The 27,936-nt window shown below is 59.3% G+C and overlaps 1 protein-coding gene across 1 annotated transcript; it reads right to left on the minus strand.

The window, feature by feature from the left end:
* Nucleotides 1-135: 135 nt before the first annotated feature.
* On the minus strand, nt 136-19,819 carry RHBDF2 (rhomboid 5 homolog 2). Its single transcript, XM_048323882.1, is given in 19 exon segments — nt 136-1,982; nt 2,572-2,725; nt 2,933-3,033; nt 3,496-3,571; nt 3,787-3,881; nt 4,008-4,071; nt 4,511-4,611; nt 4,767-4,928; nt 5,289-5,363; nt 5,695-5,806; nt 5,947-6,159; nt 6,399-6,532; nt 6,874-6,999; nt 7,554-7,766; nt 7,838-8,030; nt 8,317-8,439; nt 8,441-8,661; nt 10,264-10,371; nt 19,727-19,819. Coding segments are annotated over 17 exon segments (2,559 nt in total). The 5' UTR covers nt 8,638-8,661; nt 10,264-10,371; nt 19,727-19,819; the 3' UTR covers nt 136-1,562.
* Nucleotides 19,820-27,936: the final 8,117 nt, after the last annotated feature.

A 27,936-nucleotide genomic window follows, 5' to 3' on the forward strand; every position in this document is an offset into this window, starting at 1 on the left:
CAGGGAGGGGTTTGAGTGGCACATCAGGGCAGCAGCCCCAGCTTGTCCTCCCTCTCTGCCACACCAGCCATCACCAAAAGAACCAGAAAAAGTGCCACATCCCCATACCCAAGAAGGGAGAAGAGGCCTCGTGCATCTCATTAAATACAGGTAGAAATTTATTAAGGGGGGGAAAAAACCCACAGCTTTTAAAAAAAGTATCAAAAAGAGACAAATGAGGTGAAGTGTCTGTCTTTGGCTGGAGCAGCAACTGGAGGGACAGAGTGGGGCTGAAAACTGGCCCAGGGTGGAGGGAGGGATGCAGGGATGGATGCAGATGTTCCTGGGCTCACTCAGCAAGTGGTTGTGGAGAGGGAGCCAAGCTCTCAGCCCTTGAATATTCACCCCAGGACATCCTAACTGGGGGATTCCCACCTGCCCCCACGTAAAGAGCACTGAGGCCTCCAGCACCAAAGCAACACATCTCAGGGGAGAGACAGCCTGGCACCAGCCTGGGTCCAAACCAGCCCAGAGGGGTCACCTGGACCCGAGGAAGGACCTGCCTTCGTGCCATGGCTGGTGGGAGGGAGGAGGAGATGCTGGGGAGAGCAGCCCAGGGCTGGGGGCAGGTGGGAATGTGCAGCCTCGGGCAGGGAAGAGGGAAGGTGACTGCCCCATCCTGCACTTCTCCATCTAAGCAGCACCACTGGAGGAAGGGAGGGCTACCTGGGTCTCCACGCTTTGAAAAAGGGAAAGGGGAAACAGCAGGGACTCAAGGCAGAAGGTGGGAGCACCGACAGCTTCTTGAGAGGTCTGTGGGCTCCAGAAGCAGCCACACAAGCCTCCCAGGGGGTTTTTCTCCATGTCTGCCCCCCACCATGGCACTACAAACATGGCCCTTGCTGCTCCTCCCCTTCTGAAAAGAGAATTTCACTGAAATAAGGGAAAGAAAAGCCCCCTGTCCCAAGTCCTGCCTCTCCATCCAGTGAGGAGCCAGGTGGGAAGGCACAAGCCTCCTTGGGGGCCTCAGAGGGAAAAGGACTGGAAAATATCTTTGGAGCTCAGCTCTGAACATCTTGAAGACACGACAGAGACTCCGGGGAGCCCAAAGTGGGGAAACCCTGGGCCTAAAGAGCTGTGGATAAAAAAAAGTGCCCCTGCAAAAAGGGGGTTGTGTTCACAGTATGAGCTGCAGCACCTCAGGCCACCGAGGTGGGACAGGGCCCAGGCTGGAGACTTCAGCAACTTCACCCCAGGACTGGGAGTCCAGCCTGGCCATGGATACACCAAAATCCTGCTTCCCTCAGCCCTCTCCCCACACAGGCAGCAGCTGGAGTCAGTCCCCAAACCAGTTATGGCTTTCCAGCATCAGGAAGAAGCCCCAATGGGGTTCAAGGCAGGGCTGGCTCAGCCCTCCATCCCCAGCGTCGAGCAGAGGGTACCCCAAACCCACCATCCCTGAGGATGGAGCCACGCCCAGGGTCTGCCCCATCCCAGAGCAGCCACCACCATCTCCCACAGGCTGGGGAGGACCCATCCCATGGAAAACATGGCCTGTCCCAGCCCCATCCCCGCTGGCAGGGTCAGTGCAGGACCTGCTCCAGCTCGTACTTCTCGCAGAACTTGCTGGTGAAGGGCAGGCAGGTGAGGTACTCCACCCAGCGCCAGTTCACGGGGTACACGTAGAGCCACACCACCAGCGAGGCAAAGAGCCCCACGAAGACCAGCAGGGACACGATGATCATGGCCCGCTTGCGGTACTTGTCCACTGTGCCGAAGGTGATGTAGGGCAGGAAGGCGAAGGACAGCAGGAGCCCGCTGAGGAAGCCGAAGAGGTGAGCGATGTTATCGATCCAGGGCAAGAGGCCGCAGATGAAGAGGAAGAGGACGATGCCAAAGAGGTTGAGGAAGGCTTTCCAGGGTTTCTCCAGCACTTGCCAGCTCTGGAAGAGCTCCACGAAGAGGCAGGCCAGCAAGCCGAACTGGGAGCCGGCAGGGCCCACCTGCAGGGATGGGGGAAGTCAGGGCTGGACACTGTGTCACCCCAGACAAACCCCATGTCCCCAAGGGATCAGCTCCTCCCCCAGCAAAGCGCGTTTGGCTCCTGTGTCCCTGTGCAGGATCCTGTATGGGGCTCAGGAGTGGGAGCCCTGGCACGAGAGGATGAGGAGGGGAGCGGGGTGGTGCTGTTTTGGCAGAGCTGCTACTTTCTGTGACTCAGCAGCCAGACAGCATCACCCCCTCCCAGACCACGGCCCCATCCTGGCACACCCCTGGGGGGGATTAGGGCCCTTGGCATGATCTCATTTAAAGCCCGACAGGGTTTGGCTGGCAGCAGATTAGCCATCTGCCTGCCCGGGGACCCAGCACGCTCACGGACACGTGGTGACATGTGACACACATGGCATGTGCCAACACCACACGTGGGGCAGGGACACCCCCCTCCCCCTCTCCCTACAGCAAAGCCTGCCGGGGGGGAGAATCTATGCTCCAGCCCCTTTCCCAAACCCCTGCCAGGATGGGGATGGAGAGCGGTGTCCTTTGGTCCCTGGGGAGCTGGCTGGATTTGGGGCAGTGCCCCCCAACCCTCACCTCTGCCCTGTAGGGCAGGAAGATGGCACTGGCCAGGTTGCCCGTGATGCCACTGAGGATGAAGATGATGGAGATGCGATGCCAGCCTGCCAGCTTCTCCAGGTCCCGCAGCACCGTCATCTGGAACGTCACCGACACCAGGCAGTGGATGATGCTGGGGGAGAGACCCTGTGTTAGAGACCCCTGCCCAGCCCTCCCACCCACTGCCCTGGGGCATGAGGCAGCTCCCAAAACACCCTCCACTGAAGGCACATGTTGCTGTAGTCTGGGAGTGCCCTTCCCTCTTCTCTCCCACCCCATCCCAGTGGACACTCCAGTCCCCAGTTCCCCCATCCCTGGGGATATGGGGGCTGCGGCTCACCCGGCGTGCAGGAACAGGGACAGCCACAGGCGGTAGAACTGGTCAGGGACCTCCGGGTTGAGGAAGGGCAGGAGCCCACAGACCTCGTCCAGGCAGTGCACCTGCAAAGGCAGCAGGGTTGTCCCCAGAGCCACAGGGAGCAAAGGATGGGGCACAGGGATGGGTTGCCAATGATGCCATGTGCTGTAAGGGGATTCTGGATGGAGTGGGGCACCCACACTGCCCTGGTGCTGGAAAAGGAGCGGCTGAGCACCCCCAGTCGTCCAGGAGATGCTGAAGGGCTCTTTTCCTGCCTGGAATGTGCCTTTCTCAAGGACTCCAGTGCTGCCCAGGTGAGGCTAGTTCAAGCCTGACATTTCTTGCTGCCCCACACCAGCAAGGTGGGCACAGCAGCAGGAGCCCAGCCAACAGCTGGGCACGTCCCTGCACTTTGCATCGCCCCTCCCAACGCCCATCCCAACCACGTCCCATTCCTGGCAGGATACTCTAAAGCCCTTTGGCATCAACATGGCTGCTAGCATTGCATCCCACATGCCCTGCCATGCCTCCCTGGCCCTGCTCACCTGCGAGCAGAGCGTTGCCTCCTCGTGGAAGTAGCCGTGCATGAAGTCGCAGTACTCGCGCGTGGTGATCTCACAGCTGGCAGGGGGCAGGAGGGGGCTCGCTGGGGGCAGGGCACACTCAGGACACCCCTGAGCATCCCCCTCTGCTCCCAGCCTGCTGCCACCATGCTTCCCATCCCTCAAGGCTCCCTAGCCTCCCTCTCCCCCCCAGCTCTGGACACTGATGGGACAACATGAGGCAGGAGGGCAGAGGGGGGAGCCAAGCCAGGCACGCCCTTTGCCACGACCCACCTGCCCTTGGTGCCGATGCAGCAGGGCCTGCCCTTGATCTGGCAGTCCAGGTGGGCGAAGCCTGTGTGGTTGGTTTTGGTCTCGTAGGTGCAGATCTAGAAGCAGGAGGGAGAGGAGCCCCGGTCAGGGTCCGGCCCCAGGTTGTCCCTGCAGCCCCCTGCCTGGCTCATTGCCACTGCCCACCGTGGAGCCACCAGCTGATGGTGGCACCGGGCTCTTACCGGCCACTTGGTGATGTCATCTGGCCACACATGGGGTGGGTTGGATGCTGGCTCCTCACATGTCCTGGTGGGAGGAGGGGGATGAGTTGAGTGGGTCTGCCCAACACATCCCCCCTGCAAACCAGTAACCCCCTCATGCACAGACAGCTCTGGGACCTGCCCTGATCCTGCCCACAACACCCCACAGCAGCTCCTTCTGCAGGTGAACTGTGCAGAACTCAGAGCTGTTAGACAGCCCCACCAATGCCCACAGATGCTCCCATCCCAGCAGGACAAGCACAATGCAACAGCATCACCTGCTGCTGCCTGTGTTTAGGACAGGCCCCACCCTCAGGTTTCCCCACTGATTTCCTCTTCTTTATCACTCTCCTACAGCATGCAAAAGCCCCCTATTCCCTTAGATAAGAGGATTCAAGGCATCCAAGCTGAAAATGCAGCCCCCTGTGCTGTGTCCCACACATGGCCAGGTGACCGGGCCACCTCCACCCAGCTGCCACTCCTACCTGGGGTCCTGGTGACACACAGCCCCCGAGCTCCGCTTCTCTCCCGAGCCCATGGCTGGTGCGTTGCTGCCCGGCCACTTGATGAACGTTGCCAGCGTCTCCTGCAGGGAGCATGGAGAGACTGAGGATGCGGCAGGGAATGCCCAGCTCTGACCCCACACGCGTCCTGCCCTGGCGCAGTGCAGGGCCGAGATGGTTTCTCCCCCTTCCCCAGGGATCCCCAGCCCTTCCCGGTGCCCACGGCAGGGGCACGCACCGAGCAGTCCTGCGGCAGGGTCTGGATGCAGCCGGAGTTGTCGTTCTGGACGCAGCAGCCGGAGCCACGCTCCCGGTCCCGCTCGCGCTGGATGAGCCGCTCCACCTGCCGATCCGTCCGGATGCAGGGGGAGAACTTGGCTCCCAGGTGGATCAGGTCGATCTGGGAGGGAGGTGCCAGTCAAGGGGATGCTTTATCTGTGCACCTCCCTTCCCTGCAGCCATGCCCAGGGAGAGCTCAGCAGGGCAAGGGGGTCTCCATAGGCAATAGACAAAGGTCTCTGTTATCCTGGGGAGGGAAGGCAGGTGGGAAGGGGATGGGGTCTCTTCTGACCATCCCAGTGTGATGCCACATGTCCCAGCGGGATGAGGGCCCAGGGGCCCAGGACAGCAGGCTGGAGTGAGGTGGTTAAGCTCTCCCCCCTGAGGAGAGGAGCACCTCAGAGAACCCCCTCAGCTCAGGGCAGGGGGAGCAGAGGGCAGAGCCTGAGGCTGGGGGCCAAGTGTCTGGCAGGGTCCTTACTGAGCTGGGCCCGATCCAGAAGTTTTCCTGCTGGATGTACTTGACACTCTCGTAGACACCCTTGTTCCTCAGCACCTGCCGAGAGAGGCCAGGGTCAGCTCCCACTGAAGGGATGGGTGCTGAGGGGGTGCACCCCTGTCTCCCTCCACTCAGGAGGGGCTGAGCAGCCCTTTCATCCAAAGGGAAGGGCTGCTGGGTCCCACCAGCAAGGCAGGACAGGGCAACAGCTCTGCTCCCACCACATATTCCGCTGCAACACGGTGCTGCTCGTCCCCCTGCCCTGGCTATTTCACAGAGCCTCTCAAACGCTGGAGCCCCCCAAGATGCTCCCAGTCCTCGCAGGGAGCATGACACCATGGGACACTGGTGGTGACAGTCCCCCCAGAAAGATGGCTCTTAAACTTACTAACTCTGTCGTCACGTGCTGGGCGAAGCCGATGGGGGCGATGCCGTAGGTGCCGATGACCAGCAGGGTGATGAGGATGTGGACAAAGGTGATCCAGTACGTGAAATACGGCCTGGAGGGGACAGGACCCAAAATTGGAGCTGCTCAAAGATGGCTGGGCAAAGGGACACTGCAGTCCCCCAAGCTCTGATCCCCAAGCATTGAGGGGGACACATCTGAGTTGGGGTGTCCCGTGCCATCGGTGCCCCTCACCGGTGGCTGTCGGTGATCTCCAGCTGGGACTGCACGATGCTGCTCAGGCTGCGCCGGTACGTCCTGTTCAGCCACTTGCCCACCACCCCCAGCCCGTAGTAGCGTTTCTTGCGGTCGAAGGCGAAGTGCTTCACTTTGGAAGTGATGCGCCTGCCCCGCCGCAGGGCCGGGCCCGTGCCGCTGGACACCGAAGTGAGCCGGACACCCTCCTGCCTGTGGAGAGAGGAGGAACCCATCACACCTGCCAAAAAGAACCAGCTGAGAAACACCCCATGGCCACAGCCCCGAGGATGCCCTGAGATGAGGCTCTGAGCACCTCCTGGCTCCATTCTCCCAGGAGCTTGCTGGAAAGGCCCGGTGCCTGCGGCAGGGATGGCTGGGGACATCGTCCTGCCTGCAGCAGGGCACCTGGACAGCCTCAGGGGCAGCACCTGCTGAGGGCTGGTACTCACGGGGTGGGCTGCTCCACCTCAGGGGACACCCTGGCATCCTCTGCCACCTGGTGCATGCGTAAGTATGTGGCTGACAGAGGCGGTGACTCGAAGACGTCATCGGGCATGGAGTACGTCTCATCGTGCATGCCCATCTGGAAGGAGGATGGATACGTGTCCTTGGATATGTGTAATGGGTCAGAAAGCTCCCCCTGACCGAGCATCCCCCTGGGGAGGGGGAGAGGGTGATCCCCAATGACATCCCACTAATGGCTCATCACAGGGTGTGAAATGTACCCACGATGGCAACATCATTCCCTGTCACGCCCAAGGGCCATCACTGAGACTGGGGCACAGCAGCCACCGATGCCTCTGACACTACTGGGTGAAGTGCCAACACAGAGGTCCTTGTGAGAGCCCTGCTCCACACCCAGCCCTCTGTGCAGGGCGCTGGGACACGCCCCAGCTCCAGCAGCCAGCATGGAATGTCACTTGCCTTACTGAAGAAGGATGAGTCCAGGGTATCAGCAGCATCCACCATGTCCTCATCCATGAAGCTGGGGTACAGGAAGCTCCTCTTGCTCCTTTGCTTGGGAGCCAGTGGCTCCAGGACAGAGCGTCCCTTTGGCAGCACAAGCAAATGAAGGTAAGCAACCAGAAGCCCCTCAGCTTTTGCAGCACTGAGGGTTTCTCAGAGCTTCTCTCCCCAAACCCAAGTGGCAAGGATTCAATTCCAATCAGCCAGCATAGCCCCTTGTGTGGGGAGAAACTGGCAGAAGATGTTGCCTTTAGATCCTCAGAATCTGCACTGGACCATGGCCACGTTAGTCACCATGACAAGTGACCTCTCAATTAGTCTGCTCCCAGATCCTCAAACCTATCCCCAAGGTTTGCCCAGGGCTCCTCAGGAGCAAGACAATTGCTGGAGAGGCTTCCTCACTCCTCAGCAATGGAACCCAGAAGTTGTTTTTCCTCACGTTGTCCAATTTTCACCAAAACTTCTACTTTTAAGTAGAGCTCAGGTTAAAAACACCAATCTCCCCCCTCAATCCCGCCCTGGAGAGACAGCAGTCTCCATGCAAAGCAAAAAGCCAGAAAGCAAAGATGATGGGTGAAGGACAGAACTGAAACCCAGCTCAGGAAGAAGATGATCCTCTCCATGCTCCCAAAACTCACACGGAGAAGGGCTGCGGCCGCCTTGAAGCTCATGTGGGCGACAGACTCCCTCTTCCTGCGCGGCAGGCGGCCGTAGCCCGAGCGGATGCTGTTGAAGGACGCCAAGGAGACAACGCCGGGGGTGAGCGGGGGCAGGACATGGTGGGGTGTGTGGGGACGGTCAGTCTCGTCAGGATGGCGGAAGGGACGGCCCCTGGCCAGGGGGTCCACGATCTGGGGGAAGGAAGAGGTGTGAGTGCCAGGAGGGCAGAGCTGGGAGCGGGACCCTTCACCCCAAGTTTTACCTTGGGCATCTTGGCAGGCTTGGGTGACTCGGTGGCTTGGAAGGAGGGCCCCTCCTGGCTGGGCAGCTCCATGTCACGATAGGCAGGCTTCAGCTTGCCGTACCTCATGCTGCAGTGCTGCAGGCTCTTGCGCTGCCACTGCTGCCGATTCCCCTCCCAGTCGCTGCTGACGCCAAACCACTGCGCTGTGCCCCTGCACACACGGTGGGAACACTTGTCACACAGCTGGTCCCCCACCCCAGGTACCACCTTTCCACCCTCTGGCAGGCAGCTGGGCTTGGGGTGTCTCAGCCTAGCCTGCAGCAGGGTGGTTTTGACCCAGCTATGGGTCAAAGGGAAGTGGAGGAAAGTGATTCTTGCACTCCCTTCTGAGACACGATTCTCCAGCCCCACCCCAAGTCCTCTGCCAGTACCCACAATGTCCTGATACAGCCCCCTCCGAGTGACCCAGCCACGGCTGGAGCCCACCCTGCCCTCACTTGCGGATGCTCTGGGACAGGGAAGTCTGCCGGCGGAAGCCGGGCCGGCGCTCCGGGCGGGGCTCCTGCAGGCTCTTGCTCTTGCGGTAGATGGGCACCTTGGAGGGCTGGAAGGCAGAGCAGGGCATTAGGGACAGGATGGCACCGGGCAGCCCCCCAAACCCAGCGTGGGACTGATGCAGCTCCATCACTCACCTCCTTGTGGGCACCATCCTCCTCCGCCTCCCGGGGCGGGATGACGATGGAGAGGTTGGGGGGCTTCTTGCTCTGCAGGCGGCTGCTGCTGGAGCGGCTGCCCCCGTTCTTGTCCCCAGCTGACATCCTGGGCCGGTGGTGGTTGGCAGGCTGGCAGAGAGCAGGGAGTCAGCCAGAAGGGCAGAAATATTCCCCCAGGAGCTCGTGTGTGAGGAAAGGCTGGGTCCCAGCAGGAGATGGGGCGTCACCAGTGGGACGCCACCAGCCTGAGCCCCCTGTGTCCCTGGCTGTGCTGGTGAGACTTTGCTGTCGTGAGCCCAGCTGCTGCATCCCCAAAACCCACATTCCATCCCTGAATTTGGATGGACAGGAAGGCTTACATTAACCACTGCCAGTCCCTCGGGGTCACCAACACCACCCCGTCACCTGCTGGGAGTAGGGCAGGGATGGCAACAGTGACCAGGTCAGAGCATCCCCCCCCATCCCAGCACATGCCTGTGGGACACCCAGATTTCACACCCCGCCAGGATGAGCCTGACCATCAGGCCTTGGAAATATTGCCTTAGAAGTATGAGGGATCCCAGTAATCCCTGGCCAGGCCTGTGGCTCACAGCTGCAGCACACAGAAACACCAGCCCTCCCAGTTAGGCAAGGGAGCCAAGGGGAGATTGCAGGGGGTGTCTCCTCTTGCCTGGGCAGGGTGGGAAGGGAGGGGACACAGCCAGGCAGGGGACACACAGAGCCTGAAAACACCTGATCCACATCCCCACATGCACCACAGCTCCCACATGGACATGGACTCGCCATGTGTTGGGGTGCCCCAAGTAGGGGAGATGCAGGACATTCCCCTCTGGCATGTGCAGGTGCACACCAGGCTGGGAGACTGAATCCTCCCTGGCACCACGTGCAAGCTTAACAGCCAAGACGTGGTTAATTCCTCAAGAAATCCCCTCCCGAGGGTCCCCACAGCCAGCTCTACCAGGCAGGGCTTTGCAGGAGAAGTAATTCCATCTGAGTGCAAGAGAACAAGGCCCAGATCCTATTAGGGACTACGAGAGCAATCAAAAGGGAGGCACAGCCCTCTCTGACCTCTTCTCATCCTCCTTGGTCATGTGCCAATTCCCCAGGGACTCACACAGGCCTCATGAACATCTCTTGTCCCCCAGGACTGCCATGGCCATGGGAATGGTGTCACCTGCCACGTTTGCACAGTGCCACTGGCTGCAAAATGCCAGCTGGATCCACAGGCCTGGCTCTTCTCCCTGCCCAAGATCCCAACGACCAGACCCCTACACCCTCTCCTTAGGCAACGTCACTTGAGCAACCAGATGAGTGACTGAGGTCCCACCAGCCCCCTCTGCAACAGGATCCCATTGGCAGCCCATTCCCAAAGCAAGAGTCAGGGACAGGGACACTTTTGCAGCTCCCTCAGCACTTGGAGTCCTGAACACAACCCTTCCCTTAGACCACACCACAAGCAAAGCCTTGCTTTAGGAGCATGGGGTGCCCAAGGGATCAGCTTCATGGGATGCAGGAGTCCAGAACCAGCTCCCCAGGGATGGGAAAGCCTGGAGCTGGCAGCACTAGCTGGAACTGCTGCCCTCCATCAGCTCCTGGGCCATGTGATAGTCTTCTGCTCCTGCATTAAAATGGGAGCTGGGCTCCCTCTCCAGCATCAAAGCTGGGAGCAATCAACTCCCAAATTTCCCCTGGGGGCTCAGCCAGTGTTGGTCCCCACGAGGGTCTCCTCACCTCATAAGAGTGACAGGGATCCTGCGCAGTGATGGCAAACACCCACGGCAGCCTTCCTCTGCCTCCGTCCTTCACGCACGGGACCCCTGGGACACAGCCAAATTCCTCCTGCGGGGAGAGGCTGCGATGAAAAACCACGCATGGGAAAGCAGGCAAGGGCTGCAGGAGCATCCCAGGAGAGGCAGAGCTGAGCTCAGTGCTCCCTAGAGCTTGGGGACAGGGCTGCAGGTGGCTGGACACCAGGGACAGGGATCAGCGGCTGGCACAGGGCAGCAGGAGGAGGAAAAGCCCCCATTTAGAGCAATGCTCCGTGGCAGGGAACAGCATGGCGCAGGCAGGGAGTTTTCTCCTGCTGCTGCCAGGCAAAGCTCTCAGGAAGCGAGACACCCAGGAAGAGCAGGCATGGAACATGAGTGCCTCGCTGGGTATTTCATAGCTGCTAAACTGGGAGAGTGCCAGCCCCAGCAAGCAAAACCCTTCCGTCCCACTGGGGAGCTGGAGACTCTGTTTGTTTTCCTCCCAGGGCAGCCAGCAATGAGCCTGAGATGCCAGCTGCTCTGGAGAGCTGGGAATGGGAACACGCTGGGGTCAGAGCAATCCCTGGGGCACCCTCAGCCTTCTCCAGCTCTGGGGAATGGCTCTGAGTGGTGAGAGCCAGAAGCACAGAAACTGGAGCCAAACTCTTACACAGCCCCACTCTTACACGCCCATCCCAAAATCCCATCCCCAACTGCCCCCATCACACCCCAGACAGCCCCAGATCTCTGTGCTTCCCAGCAAAGCAGGTTTGCAGCACATCTAAAATCCTGGTCTCGCTTCCCACACAGAGGGGGTGGAGGGCTGGACCGGCCTCCTCCGAGGTGACTCAGTCCTGGGAGAGCTGGCACAGCCCGGCGGGCACCTGCTGTCCAGTCACGGTCACGCGGCGCGGCCGGAGCACTTGCCACGGCTCTGTGCATCGGCAAATTTGGCATTGAGCAGGAACGGGAGGAGGTCAGCAGCCCCCCAGGGCTCAAGGCTCCTTTGCCACACAGGCTGGAGGCAGCATCCACCCCCCAAGCACAGATCCTGAGCCACCAGGAGGCTTATCCTGTGCCAGGCGGAGAAATCCCCAGTGGATGGTGCTGGGAAGGTGTTTTCCAGCTCACCACGTGCTTGGTGCTGGCGCCCAAGCCCTCTGGAGTGCTCAGTGTGAGAACGGGCCAGACGGCACCTCCATCCAGACACAGCCTGCCACAAGCCTGGCCCTCCAAGATCTGCACAGCCCCAGGTCCCTGTCACCCCCCAGCCCCGGCACGGAGGGTTCTGCCACCAGGAGCACGGCTCCCTGCCCGGCAGCCCTGGCATCAGCCGCCCCATCACAGGGCACAGCTCGGCTGCAGGCTCCCAGAGAGCCTCAGCCCAGTCCTTGGACACTCAGGGTGGACGTGGTGGCTTTGTCCTGGAGGCAGAAAAGGGAAGTGAGAGGCGACGTGCGGAGCTGACACGGCGGGGATGGCTGAGTGCATGGCCTGGTGTGGGGACAAGGCGGGTCACAGCAGCGGGGGGTGACAAACATGGGACTTGGCAGCCACAAGTATGTCCTGAGCTTGGTAGGAGCTGTGCTTTGGGCTGGAAGAAGGGTCCTGAGGGCAGCATGGTGTCACTTCAGGCTGGAAAAGATCTCCATGCACTGGGGCTGCTGCCATTGCTGACCCACAGGGAATGATATATGGGCAGGGCATGGAGGAGGGATCCCCTGCTCTGGCTGATAAGAAGAGATCCTCCACTATCTCTGTCTCCCCCCCCAAAGCTGTTGACCACTGAAGGTCACCATCCAGCAGCGAGGGACACAGCCTGTGCTCCAACAGCAGCAGGGGGGTGAAGGCCCCACCCTCTCCCAAGAGGGCATATGTGCTGGGGTCACTGGGGAGCAACTGGGACAAGGTTTGAGCCTTCAACCAGAAAAGGCACAGGAAGGTGACCAGGGCTGGCTCCCAGCCCCAGGGCGAATCACAATAAGCACTGACCCGAGGAAGCACACCCAAGGAAGAAAGTGATGGAAAAAGTGATGTGGTTTATACAAGGCATCACTGCAGGACACACTGGGAGGGTCCAAGCAACACATAGGGACCATCAGTAAGGCCAGGTGAGCAGAACTGGGACAGCCAAGCACAACCATTGCACCAGACAGCAGAGACAACCCTGCAGAGCAGCCCTGGTTGGAGGGGGGTGCATGCAGTGGGTTCATGGATACTCGGAGAAGGATCGGGATCTCTCTCCCCGAGCTTGTTGGCACTGGGGGAAGGGACATTACTGGAATAACAATGTCTCAGGCTGGCACAGCTCAGCTGGAGGAGAAAGCAGCTCTGAGCCACCCAAGGGTGTGGGGCAGGGAGTGGGACCCCCACGAGCACCCATCACACCCATCACCCTGAGCACAACGAGCCCCAGCTCTTCCTCTCCATAGGGCAGTGAGAAAGGGGCCAGCAATGCCACAGAGCCCCCAAACACCCCCGCAGCCTCCGCTGGCACCCAAGAGCCCATCAGGCAGAGCTGCTGCTGCTGTCCATAAATGATTCACGAGCACGTTAAAGACCTCTCAAGGCTGGAGCCGCGTTAAAAGGTGCTCCCAGTTATTAAGAGCTCCGGATGGGAAACTCAGTTGGTGCAACTGCTCTGAGCTTCGAGCTCCTGCACTCACGCACCCGAGCAGAGACCCAGCACCGTTCCCCCTTCTGCTCCCTTTCAAAAAGCTCCTTACCATTTTCCAGTCTCAAGTCTCAGAGCTGGAATCTGGAGAGAAGCAGCCGAGCACAAGCGGCTGTTGAAATAAAAACATATTATTGGGGGGAAAAAAAGGAAAACCGCTCCATTTTTCCCGCACGTGTCCCAACCCTGTCACAACGGAACTGGGTGGCAAAACTGCAAGATGCGGGGTTTCGCTCTGAGTCTCTAGAGAGGCCCTCCGTGCTCCAGAGGGTTTGTTAGCTGCCCTCTCCCTTATCACTGAGCCACATGGCCAGCACGGCACCCACAGGGCCTTAAATCCACATCTCCGTGGCGGCAGCGGTGCGCAGATGGGGTACGGATGAGCGCGGGGATCCCGTCCTGTCCCCGGGCTGCACAGGCAGCAAAGCACACGCCTCACCCACGCCACCATTAAAAGAACATCCTCTCCCATTTTCCTCCGTCGGGAAGGCCATTGGGCAATGGCAGCAGGTTTGCTGAGCCCGGGCGAGCTGGGAACACGGCACGCCCCAGGAGGAAGGAAAGCGGCCGGGGAGATAGAGCACGGCGAGCGGGCGGGGGGGCTGCGCTGGCCCCGCTGATAAAGGCGAGCCCTGCCCCCGGGGAGGGACACGGAGGGACACGGGGACACGGAGGGAGCGGGGCCACTCGCACCACTGCACACGGCAGCCTGGGCTGGGCTTCCCCGCTGCGAGGGCTGCGGTGCCGGGAACGTGGCCCTGCACTCCCCGGCAGTCCTGGGTGACGCCATCCCCATCGGCGTGCAGAGGGAAGGATTTGCCTGCCATGCCTGGGAGCGGGTGGAAGGAGCCGTGTGGAGGATTTCCCACACCCCAGCCACTGCCCCTTTCCCACTCTCGTTAATTTTTACCAGTGCAACAACCCCCACCCACCCCAGCAGAGCAAAACCCAAAGGCTTCCCAGCCTGCTGGGGTGGGCGGCAAGTCCCGGTGGGCTGGGGTCCCTCTGTGCCACTGGCCACCCACCCCACACCTCCCCACTTCCCTGGGGTCCACGCACCCTCACGGCACAACCACCCCAACCAGGCAGCGCTGCACAAAGCCATCCTCTGCTTCCTGCAAAGGCACGCTGGCGTGGTGGGTGCTGCTGGAGGGGCTGTGGCTGCACAAGGGGACCCCCAGCCCACAGGTCCCTTCCTCAGGCTGGAGTCCAAGCCAAGTGAGGAACACGCACGTGGAGACTTTGAGTCACCCCAACGGCTTCAGGGAGAGCAAAGGGCCAAAGTCTCCACTGGGAGCGAGGAAAGCGCAGCAGAGGGGTTGGCTACTCCACAGGCAGCATCACAGCACTCTCCAGACACAAGGAAAGCTCTTTTTCTTTTTTCCCCAGCCTACCAGGATTGATTTAACTTGGTTTCATCTGAGAACTGATTAATTACTCAGATCTACTCTGATTATTAGCTTGGCTTAAACACAGAGTGCACAGACATGATGATGCAAGTGCCCTGGCTGCACCTTCTGGAAGGGGCTGAGGGGTCCCAGGTCGGTATTTACCTGAGGGAAGGGGACAGCTGCCTGCAGGCCATGTGCCTGCCATCCCCGTGCTGCAGGTCATTACTGAATTCACTCTCACTTCTTTCCTCGAAGTAAAATTCTTGGTATGAAAGGTCAATGGGGTTGGAGGGAACATTCTCTGGTTCTCCTCCTGAACACTCATTCTGCCAGCAGCTCTTGGTGCCAGGGCTCTGGCTGGGCTTGCAGGCTTCCCCAGTCCCCCGCTGCCTGTTTCAGAGCACACCGAGCCACCCAGAGCAGCTCAGGGCTGGTAGAAATGCCCCATATTTACAGAGGGCTCCCTTGCCCTGAGCTCTGACCATCCCCACGCTGTGTGGGATGCAGCAGTGGGAGGTGGTGCTCAGCCCTGGGCAGGAATTCGGCTCATCCCAGGGACAAGCTGGGCCCCGGGCTGGTGGCAGGACGAGCCCCCTCGGCTGCAGCTCCCTATCTCTATGAACAGACTCCTTATCCCAACACAGCCATTCCCAGTGCTGTTCGCCCTGATAGCCCCTGTGCAAAGGGGGAGCCCTGGGTGGACACCAGCAGCCTCCTTCTTTCCCATTCCAGGGCCAGCAGCTCCCTGAGGAGAGGGGAAAAGGACCTTGTGGTATCCCTTTGGGCTGTGGATGGTGACACCTCTGCTGGCAGGGGGCTGGGGGCTGTCCCCCAGACACCCCATTAAGTCTCGATGCTCCCCTGGGCCCAGGACAACTGGGGGAAGCTGCTCCTCCCTCCTCCTCCCTCCTCCCAACCAGCAGCAGATGAGCGTGGGTGGGCCACTCCTCGGCTTCCTTCCTTCCACTCCTGATTGCAGGAGGCCTGAAGCACCCAGACCCACACCCTGCAGAGGAAAGCCTGACTGGGAACTGCTCCTCCCCATCCAACACAGCGCAAACCTGGCACAGGGAATCCTACACTCACTGGTACCTATGGAATGCTCTTCCCACCACAGCATCTCCGTGGACCTGTGCCAGCCAGGCACTTTGCAGCCTCTCAGCTGCCAGGAGCTGGAGATGGGGTCTCCCCAACCATCTTCATCCTCCTTCTGCCTGCTATCCCATCCCTGGGATGCTGCACCCACAGGGAAGCCACGCAGCTCAGCGCAGGGGCTGGAGAGGCTGGTTTTTAAGGAGCCACCTCCATGTCCTCCCCAGGAGAGCTTGGACTGGGTTAAGTCATCACATACAGGAGGTGACTGGTTATGGGATCACCCTTGGAAAAGCCATATATGACAACAGCACGGTGCCAACCTTGGTGACACTCCCCTGCTCGTTCCATGGAGGAGCTGAGACATGGCAACGCCGAGCATTGGGGATTCACCCTGGCTGCCCACGGGCACAGAGTGCAGCCTTTGGGCTCACATGTAACTCCCAGCCCTGCCCCAGTGTTCCTGCAGGCTGGCAAATTACAGGAATAATCAGATCCCCAGCACAAGCTGCAGCATGACACACAGGGAGTGAAGCCAGACCATGGCGTGGGAGGGGGCACTGGCACACTGGGCATCTTGGGGGACACTGGCCACATCTCTTGTGCCCCGAGTGGGTCTGTCAGACCAGAGGAATTACATCAGGAATACATGAGGAAATATTACTTTTAAGCAATAAATCAATCAGACACAAGCCAACAGAGGCTGCTCAAAGGAGGGCTCCATTGCCCTGGGAGCTACAGCAGCCGAAATGGGTGCTGCAGATGGGAGGAGTGGTCCTGTGGGATGGCTGTAAGGCAGGAACATCCACTGAGTGACCATACACCACCAATCTGAATGGGCTCTCATAGGGCTGGGCATCCAGCACAGAGACCATGTGCCCTCCACACCAGTGGGCTTCTTCCTCCCATCCAATGTCAGCAGCTTGGGAAAAGGCCAAGGAGCATCCCTGGGCACTGTCCTGCTCCCTCCTGTCCTGTGTCCCACTGCAGCCTCCGGCAGCACAGCATCAAGTGGATTGGTTTGCACTGCCCCCTGCTCAAGGCACAGCCACGGCATCAATCCTGCTCTTGTGGCTGCACAAGCTGCCCCCCAGGTGACAAGCTGCGGTTTCACTGGACACCTCTGTGCTTTCTGACTCATTTGTGGTGTTTCAGAAGTGGGGAAACTGAGGCACCACTATACCGTAAGGCTCCCTGCCTCCCCACCCCGCTGCTGCTCCACAGGCAGGGCGCTGGTTCCTTCTCCATCGAAGTCCACACAGCTCTCCCAGTTTGAGTTCCTGGAGGACGAGGGTGGAGGGGGAAGCCCTCACATGCAAATCCCATAAATATTTGCTGCCCTGCCCTCCCAGAGCAGTTATTTGGGGTTGCCCCTGCCCTGTGCTCAGCTAATGTGACCAGCACCCCACAATGCTTGACCTTGGGGTGCGAGTCCCAAGGATGAGGGGCACACAAGGATCCTGTGGCAACCAGAGGGCAGAGTTGGTCTGGAGTCCTCCCTGGGTCCATCCTCCACCCTAAATGCCTCATTAAGGGAGCAACCACCAAACAACTGCTTTTTTGCTGGTTTTTTTTTTTTTAAGTAACAAGGATTAAGTGGGGAAAAGGGGTACCAGGGCCAAGGGTTTCCTCCATACCCGCCAGCACACACAGAGCTTTCCATGCTGACTCGGAGGCCAGGAAATGACCATAACTCAAAGCACTGCATGCTCCCAAAATGACCACAACTCCTGGATCCCTGTAACTAAAAGGGACTGTGCCCACCTCCGCTGGGAGCTTATTGTCTTATCAGACATCTCACCACTCGGCAGGACAGCGGAAACCAAAAGTCATTAGATAAAAAGCCCCTTAAGAGGAGGAGAGTTCATGATCCCATCACTTGTGGGCTCACAGAGATTTAAGTAATTAATTTTCAGCCTTCACTAATTGACTTGTTCAGTGCTGAGCCTCTGACAGCACCAAGCCTGCACTGGCTCCTCTGGCTCAGTTTGAGTTCCCAATGCCCATGGGAAATATGGAAATGCCTCATGAGCCCCACGTTGGTCTGGGCAGCTCTGCAACTCCCCCACCAGCTGGTTCTCCATCCATCACCTGTCTCCTACTTTCTTTGGTAATGAGCACTATTCTGATTCCCAGCTTGTCCCAAGGGCTGTTTTCAGCTCAAGAACAAGGGGGGAATAAGGGATTCCTCAAGGGAAGGAATAAGGATGTATTTGGGGGATCCTTCAGCTTCACTGTAAACAGCAGCAGCATCCAAGAACAAAACACGGACCCAGAGGACAGCCACATACTCGTCTTTCATCCCAGCCCGGACAAACACAGCCCACATTCCCCAGCTCCCCCAGTGAGTGCATTCCCCCAGAGGCGACACAGGCAGTCCCTTCCCCACCGGATTCACGCCCCCACGCTCTGCACCCCCAGCTCCGAGCTGCTCTCCCAGCATCCACAGGCATCTATTGTTCCTGCTGCCGGAGCTCTCACACTGAGCGCTCACACGTGCACCTGAGAGCAACACCGGGCTCCGCCCCGTCTCGCAGAATTTACATCAGGGCTCAGCTGTGGTGTCAAACCCCACTCTGTGGTTTGCCCTTTCTCACTCCGGGGCTTGCAGCACCTCCAGGTGTCCCAGCGCAGCTGCGGCGGTGCCAGAGAACCCCCACGACAGGGAAGTGGTAGACGGTCACCTGCTTTATAGCAAATGGGAGCAGGGCTGGCAGAAGCCGCCCTCCACATGAGCAAGCAGCGAAAGGCGCTGATCACCCCATTAATTGCAAAGGAGCTGGGAAGGGCAGAGCCCAGGTGCAGCAGCTGGGAGCCCAGGGAGCCACATGTGAAGCCAGTGCTGACCAAGGTAGCACAGGCAGAGGCAGCTCTGGTTTCTCCCAGGCTCAGCTGCAGTTGAACTCTCCAGCTCATTTTGGAGGTGGGACAATTCCAAGCTGGTTATTTCCCACTTAGGAAAAAGGCAGGAGGCAAAGGATGCTGCTTCAGAGGGCACAATGGAGTGAGCTGAGTGGGCAGCATTGCCCAGGACAGCCATGGCACTGTGGTAGGATGCGCTCCCCAGTTCCCCAGCTGGGCTGGAGGCTGTGTGCCCAGGACAGCAGCAGTATGATGAGTTCACCCTGGAAATCCCCAGGAGCAACCATCCGGGGACTGGGAACGTGCAGGCAGGAGAATGTCCTGGCTCCTCGTGGCGAGAAGGATGACGCCACACACTGGGGAAGAAGGCGGACACTTCCTCTTGCCACAGGGACCCAGCGGTGACAATGCAGCCTCTCAGGTCCCCTTCTCCCTGCAGAACGTGGGCATGGGGAGCTGAGCGAGAGCTGCAGGGTCTCACATCACCGCGGGCACCATGACCTGGCTGCAGGAAGCCTGGAGGGATGGCCTCTGCCCAGTCCTGGTGGCCTGGCAGCAAGGCAGGGCAGGATGGGGTAGAGCTCAGCCTCACCCCTCTGTCCCAAACCTGGAGGACCAACAGCAAAAATCCAACTAACTAAAGCATTCACGCATAGCATCCCTCTGCTCCCGGAGGATGACCCGACCCCCCTGCTCTGTAAGGGTTTTGTTCGCCTGCGCGGGGCTGGTGGCAGCACTCGCCACTCCAGGCAGCACGTGCGAGCGTCCCAGAGCCCTTAACCAAACCTCAAACCAGCTACAACAACAAAGCCCCGGCGGGCGGGAGGGCAGGCAGATGCTCGGGGTCAGGGACCCGGCCCCCTCCGCTGCCCACCTGCCCTCGCCCGCGGCGTCGAGGCGCTGCCGCTCCTGAAAGGCGCTGCCTGCCCCGCTCACCTGGGGAGGGGGAAAACCAGCAAACACAAACAAAAACCACCCGCCCGCCTGGTTATCGGGCCATCGGCGCCAGAAAGTAGGTTAGAGCTTTCCTCCCTGCCTCGGCCGGGGAGCAGGCAGGGTTTTCCCTCTGGCCGGGTCACCCACTTCCCCCTGTGATGGAGAGGAGGAGGAGGAAGAGCCCGGCCCCCGCCATCCGTCCGGGTGCCCGCCCCGGAGGCGCCGGGCAGGGCGCGGGGCACGGCTCCGGGCAGGGGGATCCGCGCCGCGCCCCCCGCCCCGCAAAGGGTCCGGGGTGGGCAGGGGCAGGGCCCAGCCAGCCCCGAGGGGCCAGGGCCGGGCCGGGCCGGGCGGGAGGCGCGGGGCGGAGGAGGAAGCTGGCGGGACGCGGCGCTCACAAAGCAGCAACAAACCGGGCGGTCACAGAAAGAAGCGGCGCGGAGGCAGCGGGACCCCCGCCCCGCTCTGCTCCCCTCCTCGGCCCCGCTCACCTCGGCCCGGTCCCGGTCCTGGCGCCGGTGCCACTCGCGGTCCCGGTCCCGGTCCCGCGGCAGCCGCCGCCGCCTCCACCTGGGCCGGGCGGGGCTCGGGCGGGGCGGGGCCGGGGCGGGGCTTGGGGCGGGGTCTCTGCCCGGGGCGCTCCCGCGGTCCCGTCGGGCACCGGCTCCATCCGTGGGGAATCTTCCATGGCGGATGAGCCCCTCTGCCCCGCGGCACCGGCAGCTGGGAAGCGGCTCCGTCAGGACTGGGAGCTATCGGGACCGGTCACCATTAGGACTGGCTGCTCTTAGGACCAGTCACCATTAGGACTGGTCACTATAAGAACTGGTCAGTATTAGGACTGGTCATTATTAGGGCCAATCACTAGTAGAACTGGTCACCATTAGGACTCTAAAGCATGGCCCCCCTGACCGCACTTCCAAGCAGTGGGCACTCCGAGGTGCAAGGCAGCGTGGCACGCACGGCACAGGCTGGCACAGCCCTGGGGGCTCTGCAGGCCCAGGCAGGTTCCTCTGGCCAGGGTGGATGCGGTGACGCACGGCCGGGCTGGGGCAGTGAGCAGTGGCCACAGGGCCGGTCCTGTCGGCCTTCACAGCTTGGCTCATGCTGGGGCTGGCGGAGATGAGCCCCCTTGGAGCTGCACCTGCTCCATCATCGTCAGCACTGGGTTGTTCTTCTTCCACAACAGCCTCAAATTCAGCTCCCCTCCACCCCTGCAGGGGAGACTCGGCGCTGGCAGGATGTGGGGGCTGAGGAGAGACCTTTGCAGATTGGGTTTGGCACGGCTGCATTGCTGAGGGGTCTGTACAGGACAATGTGCCCTGGATTTTGCCACAAAATAAATTCTTGATTCACAGCTGGCTAAAAGTCCCAGGAGAGTACCAGCTGAATTTACAGCTGGGACCAAGCAGGACCAGGAATTTTATGCCTTGCTATCCAAATCTACAGTTTTCCCTTATATTTCTTTTACCTGCACACCCACTGTGCTAAACCTGACCATGGGTGGTGCAGCTCGGGTCCAGCTTGGATTCACTGATGCCTCTTAGGGCGCTGAGCTCATTCTCTCATCAGCCCTCCACCTTCCATGGCCTCATGCTCAGCAAATCTGCTCCCAGTTCCTGGTCGAAAAGAGGGCAGAGGAAGCTTTCTGTTCCTGCCGGCTCCTTTGAAGCTGTGGTTTGAAGCGGGTGGAGAAGAGAGAGCCCGGCAGGTGCCAGGATGGGTGTCTGGGCACAGACACCCGGACGCGGGCAGTGCCGGGGGATGGAGGTGTTCCCTGCCCGTGACTCAGGGGTGAGCAAAGGGTGAGGTGCAGGTGGCAAGCAGGGACCTGTGCCAAGGTGCCAGGCACTGACTCCTCCCTGCATTTGGGAAGGGACAGAACAACCTTTGGGTGGGATAAACAACGGCTGACAAAACCTGTTGCTGCCGTGGCTCTGCCTGCATCCTGCTCCAAGGCTTGTGTCCTGCGGGATGTGTCTCTCCATGGAGGAGCCAGGCGGGCTGGCAAAGCCCACAGAGGGGAAGAGAGGAGGGTGACTGCCACCTGTGCCAACCCTGCTGAGCGTTGGGCAATAAGGAAGCAAAAGAAATGACCGAAAAACCCCAAGGCAGCAACGACAGGGTGTTGCGTCACTGCTGGGGAGATGCTCTGCAGAGCACTTCCCTTTGTGGAGCACACAGCCCCACAGGCTGGCCAGAAGTGTCCTGGCTGGTCTGTACCCCAAGGAAGGCAGGGAGGGGACACAGCACTGTGTACCCCAGTGCTGGGAGACTGTCCTGTGCAGGGTGCTGGAAGCCCCCGGAGTGATGTACCGGGCCCAGGGCTGGGGCATCTCAGCAAGAGGCATTCATCCCTCTTATTCCATGAAACCCTCCAGGATGGGATCTGTCCCCAGCAGCCTGGAGCCAGCAAGGTCCTGCTGCTCACTGCTCACCCAAGGCTGGGAGGGGGCTGCTGTCAGGGCAGGTCCTGTCCCTAGATGTGGAAGAGCATTGCAGGATATCTGAACAGTGTCAGGCTTCTCTAGAAATCACAGCAGTGAAGGTTTCAGGGCATTTTAAAGAGGATTTTCAGGGGCAAACTCAGCCTCGCTTTCCTTGGCCTTGTACCCTGTAGCAGCAGATGAGATTTATGGTCCATTCAAACCCAAACCATTCTATCATTCTATTGCTCTTCAGGTATGTTGGAAGAAGGCATGGCAGCTAGTTTTTCTTCGCAAGGATGCTGCTGAACAAACCTGGGTGCCAGTGAGGCTGTGGCATCGACCCCGTTGTTGTGCTTTGGGAGACCCCCTGGAGCTGGGAGGTTGCCTGCTCCCTGTGGAAAGGGAACTCTGCATCCTGGGGGTTTGACCTTCCCCCTCACCAGACACCTCCAGTCCTGTCTGGTGGACACAGCTGGGAAGGGTCAGTGTTATGGGATGTGCTGGAACTGGATGGAACTGGGGGAAAGGTGTTTTGTGTGGGCCCCCACCTGCGGAGGAGCTCCAGGAGCTTGGCATCAGCTCCAGTGACTTTTCAGAGGAAGCGTAACAAGGAGGCTTGGGACAAAAGATCCCAGTTTCCACAGCCTCAGAGTTTTTGTGTTGTAAAAACTCCACACTCCCATCCCAAGGCTGCAGTCCAAGATTTTCCAGTCTTTCCAACTTCTTCCTAAAATGTCCAGGTTCTCCAGGATTTTTTCCCCCCATTGTTGTCTTTTTATGAGCTCCCCATCTGGATGTGAGTCCCCTCTGGTTGTCTTAAGTTGCTCCCACACGAGGCAGATGGGTTTGGTTTGTGTCCCCACAGCCCCTCTGGACAGCTGTGCCCCACATCCCTTCATCCCCTGGGGAAAAAACCTGCATGGAGAGGACACACCTTGCCCCATCCCTTACCACCAGCTAGGACCCTCCGTGTCCCGCTCCCACGCTGTCTCACCTCCCTCAGGGTTGCAAAATGCGTGTCGCTGCTGCCACCATCCCCCGGGCCCTCTGGAATTCCGCAGAGCCCCTGCGGGCGCTGTGCCGGTCCCGCAGCTGGATGCGCCGCGCTGCTGTTCCCGGTGCGAACGGCAGAGGCCAGGCCGTGGCCGTGCTCCGAGCGGGAGGGAAGCTGTGCCGGCAGCAGCAGGGGATGCTCAGCCTCTGCCATCGCTCAGCGCTCCCTTCCCTGTCACCTCCTCGCCACCAGTGTCTGCTGGTGCCATGCGGGGTGTCACAGCTGTCACCCCTGCCCAGCTCCTGGGGACACGAGGAACCCTGCGGACAACGTGGCTCTTGGTGCTTCAGGCAAAGACAGGAGAAGTTTCTCCTGCCAGGCAAACTGGGAACTCAGGTCTGGTTCTGGGAGGGCAGAGCACGTGGAAAAGCCCCTCCAAGGTTTTCCCACCGGCATCACAGGGTTGGTGGCAGCGGTGGCACTCGGCTGTGTGGCAGATGGAGCTGGTGGTGTCACTCTCACCTGCCTGTCCCTGCTGCTCCCCTGCCTCAGCCATCGAGGGGCTGGGACATGGGGACCAGCACCCACTGCCCACCCGTGCCGTGCTCTGCAGCTGCCCCAGGGCCCTGGCACCCCAGCAGAGACGGGGATGCTCCTGCTCACCCCGAGTTCACGGCCTGGGCAATTGGGGGACCCCGGCACCCATCCTCAGAGCCACTGTTACCCTCAGATCCTGACTGAGCCACCCTAAGCCACAGATATTAGTGGGAAAATTTGTATATTTACCCCTTTCAGGGCACTGTCTCCTCCTGCCCTCTGGCCCTCCCACCCTCCCTCCTCGGCCAGCCTGCAATGGGAAAGTATTAAGAAATAAAACAATATCAAATGTAATCAAAGGCAGGCTGGTGGGAGTTTGTCTTCTGGGGTTTCCTCCTCTTTTATTGCTTTCCCAAAGAATAAACATTTGGGAGGACTCTGGAGTGATTTAGTGGAGCAGGAAAGGGCAGGAGGCTGGGAGCTGCCTGCTCCCTCAACTCAGCAAATTCTGTGACTCTGTGAAATAACCCAGGATGGCCCAGCCTTGGGGATTTTCCTTCCAGTGACTGCCCAGTCAGATGACAAAGCCGGCAATATCTTGGCTTGGTGGGGACCTGTTTCCCCCCCGGCTCTGGGGCTCGGTCAGCGGGAGCTGCTGGGACAGGAGCTGGGGCAGAGGATGCTGCCCTGGAGAGGAGGAGGGATGGGAGTGGGCGAGTTCACGGCAGAGCGGAGGAAGCGCTGACCTTTGAGAAGCGATCTTCCTCGCCCACTGCTATTTATCCAGGATTCCCAGTGCTCCTCCTGCCGAGCCTGCCGGTGCGCGGGGCTCGGCGGATCCACGGCTGGCTGAGCAGAGGCTGCGGCGCCGTGTTTGCCTGATTCACCTCCAGAGAGGTTCCCCGCCTGCCGCCGGAGCCGAGCCAGGCTGCATCCAGCAGCAGGGCTGGGGGGGAAGCAGAGCTCCGTCAGCCCCAGCCCCTCTTGGCTGATGGGCCAGGGGGCTGCAGCATCCCAGGGAGGGTGGGGGCTTGGTAGAGAGCAAAGCTGGACTGCCAAAACACTTCCCCTGTGCATCGTTAGCAGCCTCCACATTGCTGGAGCCCCTTCTCTCCACAGGCACCTCAGTACCTGTGGGCACAGCACCTCTGCAGACACCCCAGCCCTGCAGGAAAACCCTTCTCTCATCACCCCAAACCCTCTGCCAGCCCCTGATCCCAAAGTGAACCATGGCACAGGGAGTTTTCATGGAGCAGGGAACAACCATTATCTCACTGACCTCCTAGGCAGCCACCACCACAAGGATTATTTTTAAATCAGGTTCCCAAAGCTGACAGTACCATTTCCAGGACCTGCTTCCTGCCTTTTGCACCCTTTCATCACCTCTCGACCTGGTGTGGGTATCACCCAGTGCCCTGGCGGATGCAGTCCAGGGACTACTTTTCATGTGGGTAGATATAAAAGATATAAAAATATATTAAATCCTGAGTATAATCGTAATTTGCTGGCTGCAGAGCACCAAGTGATGCACAGCTCTTGGCAGACAGATGGGGCATGGGCTTTCCTAAGTTTAAAATAAATCAATTTACCTGTCCGTGCCCTGCTGGGCTTTTAGCCCAGCCAATCCTCTACCAAGAAAACAATGAAAATAACTGAAAGTATTTGTGGTTATTTACTTAAATATCTAAAGAAAGGAAATGAAAACCACACTATTCCTTAGAAAAGTATCCTCAAACCGAATCCCTCTGCTATATAAATATAAACCATAGCAATGTGGTAGAGCCCGACGATTATTTTATTTCAGGATCTGTTTGGAACATCAACCTCAAAACAACAGCGTCTGCGGGGCAGTTTTCCAAAGCTTTCCCTTAAAGAAAATATATTTGTCGATTCATGAAAAGGATTTGTAATAAACAGCAGTAGAAGTCCCACCTGTTTCAGGCTGGGAATCCCCCCAGCAGCGAAATCCTTGGGTGATCTCTCGGTGTTTAGTGTGAGATGGGGATATTCAACGGGAATGTGGTTTTTTGCTGGTTTGTTCCCCAACAGTGAGGGGTGGGAGTGGCCCCTCAGGCCAGCGGGGAGCAGAGGGGGCTCCTGTCCGAGCACGGTGCTGCCTCTCAGGGTTCAGGTGTCCAGGAGCACCCCGGTGCCTTCGGCGCTGCTTCCTCCGGCGGCACCCAGGGGATCCTGAGGGTGACTGGGCTGGGCTGGGGGCTGTGGGCCATGGCTCCCATCCCCACCGTGTCCCTGGCACCATGGGGTCAGCTCCTACGTGTGGGGAAAGTGTGGTTTCCCAATCCTCCCCCCTCCCTGGAATCCCAACCTTTTGCTGCAGGAACCCTCCTCCTGCTCCTGGTCCTCTCCCCATCCTCCCTCTGCCACCGGCTTTGCTCTCTCTCAAGAGTGCCTGGGAGAAAAGAAACCTGGCTGTAAATTAACCGGGAGGATTTTTCAGTCTGAGCTGTGCACTTCCCCCCTTTCTCCCCCCCCGCAGCGCTGTTATTTCATTTCGGCTGCCAAACTCCTGGGAATTAATCCCGGCCGGCGCTGACAGCGTTTACATTCAGCGCTGCTCAGATAAACCATATCAGCCAGCGCAGCTGAAGAGGAGCCGGGCGCGGAAGGAAGGGCTGGCTCCTGCTCAGTGTCAACCCCACTGGGCTGTGAGGATATTTTCCTGCCTTTTTCCTTCTCCCTGGGGGCTTTTCTTAGAGCAAGGAGCCACCAAAACCCCCGCGCTGGTGAGAGTGGCCATGGCGGGGTTCATACAACGAAGCCTGGAGCTCCGGGCTCTTATCCTGGTGCAGATAACGGAGAGGAAGAAGGGATGTGTCCTTCAAGCTGGTGGGAATCTGCAAGCTCTGTCTCCCAAGGCTTCTCACCCTGTGCCACCCCACACCCATGGGAGCACTTCTCCTTACTGCCAGCTTCCATGGGATGGGGTTTCATCGGAATTTCAATAGCCATGTTAAAAACTGCAGTGCAGTTATTGCATATTCTCTTTTTTAACCCCCTCCCCCTGCAGCTGTATTTCTGCCTGTCCCTCACAGTGACCTCCTGGCCCTCCCCTCAGCGGTCACCAGCTGCCAGCAGGATACAGACACACGGTGCAGATGTGTCACCTCTGATCCCACACCAGCACCAGGATGGTAGGGCCATCATTCGCCCAGCTTGTGACAGGCACTGGGCAGGAGCACTGGACCTTGTGGCCAGTGGTGTGGATGGAGGGGCTTTCCTGGAGCATGGACAGTGGACTAGGAGCACACCCTGTACCGTGCCTTAGCGATCAAATTCCCCTCTCCCTCCATCTCCCAGCCCACAAAACATCACTGGGGCCGCCAAGGTGCTTTCTCAGAGCTGGATGTCCACCAGCTCCCTTGGGCGATGGGTGTCTCCTGGAGAGCAGCATCCCCAGGCTGGGACACTTGAGTGGGAACAAGGTGGGTTTAGCTCTCCACGAGCACGGGGCGGTGAGGGTGTGATCCTGTTGTCCCAGCCTCTGGGCCGATTTTCCAGTGTGGTGTGAGCCTCAGCCTCCCACCCTGTCTCCTTTTCCACCAGCACTTGCAGAGCGCTGGCGAGGCCACCGGGTCCGGGTCACGGCGTGATCATCACAGCCACCCTGCCGTGACAGGATCTGGGGGTAAATATTAGTACGAAGTGAAGGGCTGTGTACATATTTTCTCCCTGCAAGGTAATGCTGAAATTCCCTGCTCCTTTTCAACATGCTGTTGGAAAAAAACAGCCCAATTTTAGCACCCTCTGGCCACTGCTGGGCCTGGCTACTCTCAGCTTAGCGTGCAAAGTTCTGAAAACTTCGGGTCCCCACTGCAGCCTCCCCACTCCAGAGCCGAGTCCTTTTGCTCGTGGTTTCCCAGACCATGTTTCCCATCTGGAGCAGAGCAGTGTGCAGGCTTTGCTGTCTGTTCACTTCCGCCTGGAAGTGTGTACAGGATGTGGCAGAGACTCTGAGGATGGCTTATTAATCACATTAACAACACCAACTGGTTTTTTACCCCACAAGAAAAGACACAGCAGGAGAAGACAGATTGAACCAGGCAGTTATTCCCCTCCCCACATGAGCAGGCCTCTGGATCTCTTTGCTGTGTCCATGGCTGGTTGGGCTTGGTTTGTGAAGCTGTAGGGAAAGACAAGGGTTCCCCTTGTAAGGCCACACTTGTCACTGTGGCTTGGGGAATACAGAGTATCTCAAGTGCCTGCCCAGGGAAAAATGCCACCACTCAACTGCTGTTTTTTCCAACATGCAGGGCTGGAGGACAGCATTGCTGTCCTCAGCCCAACAGGATAAAAGTCAGCACCAGGCTCCCCAAGATCCTGAGCAGCCACCAAGGCACCGATCTCTGCCCTCCTCCCTCTCAGAACTGTGTCCCCCAGCCTCAGTCTAAACTGGGATTAGCTCCCCTTAAACTTACGTGTGGCCAGGTGCTGGTATGGGATGGGTTTTCCCATCCTTGAAAGACCATTCTGTACTTGGGAGTAAAGAGAAGCACAATAAACAGCATTGCTTGAATTTGTTTTCCGAGCCTTGTATCCCACGGCAATGGGGCTTATGGACCATAGCATGAGCCTGTCTGTTTGTCCATCCACCCTCTGCCAACAGCTTTGGAAAGGTTGGCCAGTGTCAACTAAACTTGAGAGGGCCGTTTTGTAAATGAGGGAGCTGGGAAGACCCATGGGGGGAAACCACAAAGTGACCCAACCCTGCTGCAACCCATCC

This window comes from Corvus hawaiiensis, chromosome 19 (assembly GCF_020740725.1).
Source record: "Corvus hawaiiensis isolate bCorHaw1 chromosome 19, bCorHaw1.pri.cur, whole genome shotgun sequence".
Classification (NCBI taxonomy): Eukaryota; Metazoa; Chordata; class Aves; order Passeriformes; family Corvidae; genus Corvus; species Corvus hawaiiensis.